Genomic DNA, 6,657 nt, shown 5'->3' with positions numbered 1-6,657 from the left:
TAGTTTGTGACTAAGGAAAGAAGGCTTTTCTCAATAGCACATTGGAGTTTCACCCGTGATATGAAAAACACTAGTGAGGAACCTATTTCCCGACGACTGCAAACGGCGAATTTCACGTAGAACAGGTGAAACTCTATTATAATAGCTGTGATCAGCTGTGTCTTCGGTCAGTTTTCACTTGTGTTTTTATACAACCAATGAGGATCTTGCCAGTAGCTCTCATCGTAACTGTTGGTGTGGTCGGTGCTGGTGATGTTAATTGTACGGAGTTGGGCTTTGACCCGACCATCCTTAAATGCGATACTTGTGTGCGATTAAGTGAGTTTCGTGGAGTTCTCTTGGGTGGCCGGGTGATATAGTTTCAGGAAAAACAGTAGTGAAAAATATGTTTCACGATTACTGCATATCACCGCAAATATGGCGTTTTTCACTGAGTTTTACGACGCCACTTCAAGTCCTTTTTGTACGCCCGACATTTTTTTCAATCCTCGATCGGCGATATGAAACTCAGTGATAAAATAGCCTCCCAGTGTGAGTGTAAATCGCAGCAGTGTGCATCACGCAACTGTGTGATACGGACTTTGTGTTCGAGAAGGAAAACTTTGAGGTTTTATAAACGAATAGGAGGGGGGATGGGCGGAAACCAACTAGAATTCCTCACAATTCTGTCAAAATTTTAATATTATCACCGACACATGTAGTTAACCGTGTGCATATTTTCTCAAAATTTCATACTATATCCTCCTAGTGTGAGTGTAAATCGCAGCAGTGTGAATCACGCAACTGTGTGATACGGACTTTGCGTTCAGGAAGGAATCTGGAGCTTCAGAAGGAGGCTGAGAGTATTGAGGAAGACTGTCGGAAGTGCTGCAATTTGGTGGACGCCAGTGGTCAGAATGAAATATATGAGAAAGCAGTGAGGAGCTAACAGTTGTTGTGATGGTGAAGGTTTTTGAAATGTGTAGGAGTTGGTGACGTCGCGAATGGCTATGGAAGCTCGACAAGATCTCAGTGATTTTGTGAAGCGGAAAGTGCCGGAATTGAAAAAACGTGGATATGAAATTACTGTTACGGTGAGAATTATTTATAAAAATTTAAATTTTTTTTAATTTTTTGCGGCAATTTACTAGGGGAAAAGGAAACTCTGGAGTTTGGGAAAGAGCTCGTGTATCGCGAATCGATGAACTTGGGAGGCGTGTGGAAAAATTTGTAGATGCTCGACGACGTGTGACTGTGACGATATAAAAAATTTTCATGAAATTTTTGGGAAATTCTGCTTAGTCTCTTTATTCGTATGAGCTTGGGTAGAAGTGTATAGAAATTATGAAAAAACTACCAAAATTTCCTCAGAATTCCCATACTTGTTTGAATATTTTCCCACCATACCTGGGAGAATTTCGGTGGATTGCCGACATTGCTCGATACCAGTGGATGACGTGGTTCGCCGCGCACGCATGCACATTGCTGATTCACGTAGCGAACTGTGCTGGATTTCAACTCGACTGTGGGCTCTTCCAAGGTTGGCAGATTTTGGAGGAATATATGTTAGAATTTTTTATCGGGAACTTTCGAAACTAATATAGGAGACTACATAAGAGTTCGGGTAGAAATGAATTTTCGTGAAGATAAACAATATGGCGCTGATTATAATAGAAATAATACTAATATCATATAATAGTGGAGTTTCACCCGCGATATGAAAAACACTCGTGAAAAACATATTTCACGACTACTGCGTAGTGTGAATATCGCGTTTTTCACGGAGTTTTACACCAGTTTACGTAAAACAGGTGAAACTCCAATGAATCCGAAGATCTCCATATTGAAATTTGCATATTTCACAATTTTAGTTGGATCGAAATTTAAAATTTTCACCCGTAAGATTTATAATTTATAACTCACTCATTTTAGCTCCGCAATTTTCGGAGAAGTTGACCATGTGCGTATTTCCCCTCACACACTTACAGATTCGATACGTGGCTCGCACTGTTTTGGCGCTGACTAAACTCGATGATGGTGAAGTAGAGGGAGAAGGAGCTGATGTCGATTATCTAGAGTGAGTTCAGTGGAGTTTTACCACCCTAGTGATATGAAAAGCACAGTTCACGAATATCGCGTTTTTCACTGAGTTTTACGCCACTTCACGTAAAACGGGTCGTGAAAGTCCAGTGTTGGAATATATGTTCGTTTTCCTCGGCTGAGGTTCTCAGAGGTTTCCTCACTATTTTACATACAAATTCGGGTAGAAGTGTACAGAAAGTAATAAAATTCTCGCACCGTTTCGCCTGGCATAGTAAACACAACAGCTACTTAGTTTAGAACAGTGCAGAGTTTTCAGTCACTCAGTTGAGTGGTGTCCTTCTACGAGGGAGTTGGGTGAGACCGCGCCTGGCAGTGCATTAGCATCTGAAGGCAACGAGCTGGTGGCTTTGGTAGCTCGACTACAACGCCTCTTTGGGCTAGCCGCTACCAGCCTCCCCCGTAGGAAGGTTAAAAAAAAAATTGGTGGAAACAAACCGTGCCTACACCAATACATTAATAAAGTGTAGTGGACAAAGACAGAAAGACTTTACATCTTAGATTCTAGCTTGATGATTCAGCCTTGTTCATAGCGTCACACAGACCAGAGGGACAGGATAGTTGTGTCAGAGGAGTGCTTCGCACTCCCCGTATTGTGGGGCTCCACTGAGACGCATTTTACGTCTGTTAATGGATTAACTCCGGTAAAAATTTTCTAAAATTTTCCCAGAATTTTCACAAGTGCCGTCCACACATGTAGTTGACAATGTGCATATTTTCTAACGCCGGTTGTTGTCGTTGTTGTTCACATACAAATTCGGGTAGAAGTGTACAGAAAGCGATAAGAATTTCCTCATTTTTCCCAGAATTTTCACAAGTGCCATCCTACATCGAGTGAATTACTGTGAAAATGATAAGTCCAAGTTGAGGGGAATTTTTTTTGTATATTTAGATTTGATATTCGTGATAGTGTTGGAATATATTTTCGTTTTCCTCGGCTGAGTCCAGGAGTTTTCTCACTAGTAATAGAATTTCTACGAATTTTACGAGAAGTACCTCTAGGTTAACGCTAAGTTTATAAACTGGTTCGGGTGGAAAAATGCTGAAAATTTCATCAATTTTTTCTACAGTCACCGACGTGTGTAGTTGATTATGTGCATATTTTCTACAGTGGTTTCTGAGCACACTAGTTTATTTTTTTTTCATTTACAGAGTTTACGACTGGAAAACGGACGAGTTGGTGGAATACATCGCTCTGCATCTGAAGAGGAATGAGAAAAAAGAAGACGACGACGCGTCTGATGAGGAAGAACTTTAACGCTGAGTTTTTTCCAACAATTTATTTTTTTATCATCTCCTTTTATTGTTGTGTTGCCCTGTAGTGATTGGTGCATTTATTAGTTGGTTTAGGAATGCTCAATGTGTGAGAATTCATTTCTAATAGGCGTGGTTTAAGGATTCCTCTGGTAGGGTTAGCGTTAAGGAGCAGAAGACCTTGGCCGTGTTGCGTCACCCGTTGACGATGAGTTTGGCGTTTACTCTCTTATCGTGTATAATATGTGGAGTGCACGTTATGAAGCATCTAAATGCTGGCAGGGTATTTGGTGATAGATACTATAGGGGTTTGGTGTGCAGGTAGTGATAGGCTGTGATGATGGTCAGTGTTGTTGTGTTTTTAGGATAGTGGTAGTTGTACCGGTGTCGAGTATATGTTCAGTGATAACGATATTGCTGCCTAGTACGCGATTTATAGGGGATACGGTAAGACGTGAAATAGTGTTGGAAGGGTAGAGGCTTTTGTCGGCGGAGCTCAGGAGTTTCCTATACAGTGTTGGAGTAGGAATATATGTAATCGCTTTCCTCAGCACTGAGCTCAGGAGTTTCCTATACAGTGTTGGAGTAGGAATATATGTAATCGCTTTCCTCAGCACGTGAGCTCAGGAGTTTCCTATACAGTGTTGGAGTAGGAATATATGTAATTGCTTACCTCACTGAGCTCAGGAGTTTCCTATACAGTGTTGGAATAGGAATATATGTAATCGCTTTCCTCAGCACCTGAGCTCAGGAGTTGCTAAAACTAATTATAGGAGTTCGTGTGAGTTTTCTAAGATTTTATTTGATACTTGTTCGTTATCACTAACATATGTAGTTGATGATGTACATATTTTACTCCGCTTTCCAACACGGTGATCGAAAAAGTTGATGCTGGGATCTGAACTTGGGTGCTGCTGCATATAGAGCAGACGCGCTATGGTCGCTTCGAAGGTCCTCATTAGTTGCCAGGGCTTCGTCGTAGGCTTGTATTTGCTCTCTAGGTCCGACACGTCTACCTGTCCTTCGCCCTTTATAGTTTCCTCAATCTTATGGTGGCATGTTTAGGAGGAGACCGCCGATGTGTAGGAATCATACAGTAGTTGCTAAAACTGATTATTCTACTTGATCTTGCAGTAGGATCAAGTGGAATATTCGTTTTAGCAACTACAAAGAGTTATGCATATATGGATTTCCGAGGTGGTTTCAATTGATCAATTCAGCGAGATGAATATAGACTAGGGAATGTTATCTTGTTGATACTAAAAAATTTGAAGCATTTGGGAATATTACTTTGCATAACGGTTTGGTTCATACTGGAGTTTCACGGCCCGTTTTATGTGAAGTGGCGTAGTACCCCATGTGAAAAGACGAACAATTTGATAGACTACGGAATACTTTTGAGATGGTGTTAATCAGTTCACATTGTTATGATGGTGATATTACTCGAAAATTTGAAGTCGTTGAAAATATTACTTTGCATAGCGGTTTGGTTCACACTGTAAGTAAGGACTAACCCGCAATTGTTCGATCACTGAGTGGAGCAGCTGATAGGGTATAACAACAATATCATCTCGGTCAGGTTCAGCACATGGAGACGGTCCCTGTGCGAAGAGACTATCCCCTACCTCTGAAGTGGTGCTTGCCTCCTCCTCAGCTAGATATGAGGTTCCTTACTGCTATCCGTGTCGCAGTATTGCAATTTGTGGGAGTGTGTGGGTATGGCAGCGTGAATCATCCAGTTGTGTATAGGTGTTTTTGAAGCCGATTTGTGCTGTGATAGCAATGTTATGTTCACTGACTGGCTACTATAAAGAGGGCGAGATGAGTGTATGGGCACCCTTCACGTGGCTGTTCTTTATCAACCACGCCTCGCTCAGCATTGCTATGTAGCGGCGGCAAACTCCACTGCTGTGTGTAGTAGGGTTGATTCAGGTATGCATTGGCGACTTTCTATTGGATGTTGCAAGATCTTTTGGAGGCCTACCGTCCTCTCTGCAAATTTGCATTGATTAAACTGGTCGTGTTCTTGCCATGGTAGCTGGGTTCAGGATGCATGTTTTTTTCCTGAAAATTAAAAGAAAAATCAATATTTCTGGTCATTTTTAGCTGAAATTTTAATGAAAATTTTGATTTTTCGAAATTGACGCTAGCTATGGTATCACTTGGGTTACTTCGTTCGTTGACGTCATCATTTCTAGGCTTCAATTCACCCTTGTTGTGATCATATGGTTGATCTTGCGATCGTTTGGTATTTCTTCCTTAGGCAAGTTTTAAAAATCAGTGGTTTTTTGTAAAGTTTTCGAATTTTCGGTATGAACTTTGAATTTTCGAAACTTCCTAAGAAAATGCACTCCTTAGATATGATTTCTCCGAACTGATTGATTGGTTTCGGCGTGCTTTGTTGATGTCATTATTGTCAGGTTTCAATATACTCTAGTTGTAACTATATGGTTCATCTTGGCTCGCGTATTTAGTATTTTTTCCTAAAAAAGTTCTAAAAATCTGTGCTTCTCGAAAAGTTCTCGAAATTTCCTAAGAAAATACACTCCTTAGATATGATTCCTCCAAACTGATTGGTTTCGGCGTGCTTTGTTGATGTCATTATTATCAGGTTTCAATATACTCTAGTTGTGACCATATGGTTCATCTTGGGTCGATCATTTAGTGATGATGCCTTCACCACCACGATGGTGTACGAGGGGCTTCTGGAATGTGTTGAACTGGTAGTAGCACATAATGGTGACATGTACTTATATTTAGTAATTGCCATATATTTGTTTTTTTATATTATAAGAATATAAGTGATATTATATATTTTTATTAGTATTAAACTACAAAAGTTTCATATCGAGTAATAATATATACAGGGGTTCATTGGCAACGAGAAATGCCGAAAGTTAAAAAACGGTAGCATATTTCTCTATATAGCCATTTTTTCGTTTAATCATAACTCGGAGCACAGTTCGAGTAGTAAAGTGGTTCATACATCATCAAACAGATCGCGCCGAGACCTTTCGAACGGTGCCCAAGAACTCATCCACGAACCCACACGCGGCACGAAATTTTTTGCAGCACCCTGTATATGAATGTGTATTAAATTATAATGTGTCACCCGCCGTCTCCCACCGTTCAGTGTGTGCTTGCGTGCTTTTTCGTGACGGCGTACCCGGTTGGAGGCAGCTGGAATATCGGTGTCACCAAGGATGGTGATGTGGACAGACATTCCGAGGTAGGCATCCGCTACGGTTGAGCACTAGCGACCTAGTGTGCCGAAGTATGTACGGCAGGTATAAGGACGTATTTTTGTTGCTACGATGTTGGAAT

The 6,657-nt window shown here is 40.9% G+C and overlaps 1 protein-coding gene across 1 annotated transcript in view; it reads left to right on the top strand.

Annotated features, from left to right (window-relative positions):
- The window catches only part of Pmar_PMAR027763 (Glutamate--cysteine ligase catalytic subunit, putative), a gene marked incomplete at both ends in the record, with an annotated part of 11,889 nt that extends 5,726 nt beyond the window's left edge, over window positions 1–6,163 (top strand). The window contains 10 exons of the mRNA XM_002767655.1: window positions 156–318; window positions 810–916; window positions 966–1,073; window positions 3,464–3,616; window positions 4,335–4,385; window positions 4,913–5,035; window positions 5,083–5,219; window positions 5,266–5,367; window positions 5,945–6,056; window positions 6,158–6,163. Coding sequence (XP_002767701.1) covers window positions 156–318; window positions 810–916; window positions 966–1,073; window positions 3,464–3,616; window positions 4,335–4,385; window positions 4,913–5,035; window positions 5,083–5,219; window positions 5,266–5,367; window positions 5,945–6,056; window positions 6,158–6,163 — 1,062 coding nt within the window. The remainder of the gene's footprint in view (window positions 1–155; window positions 319–809; window positions 917–965; window positions 1,074–3,463; window positions 3,617–4,334; window positions 4,386–4,912; window positions 5,036–5,082; window positions 5,220–5,265; window positions 5,368–5,944; window positions 6,057–6,157) is intronic.
- Window positions 6,164–6,657: the final 494 nt, after the last annotated feature.

Source organism: Perkinsus marinus, assembly GCF_000006405.1.
Source record: "Perkinsus marinus ATCC 50983 genomic scaffold scf_1104296970268, whole genome shotgun sequence".
NCBI classification, from domain to species: domain Eukaryota; phylum Perkinsozoa; order Perkinsida; family Perkinsidae; genus Perkinsus; species Perkinsus marinus.
Note: the sequence above shows the minus strand (reverse complement) of the source record. Positions and strands in the feature narration are given on the sequence as shown.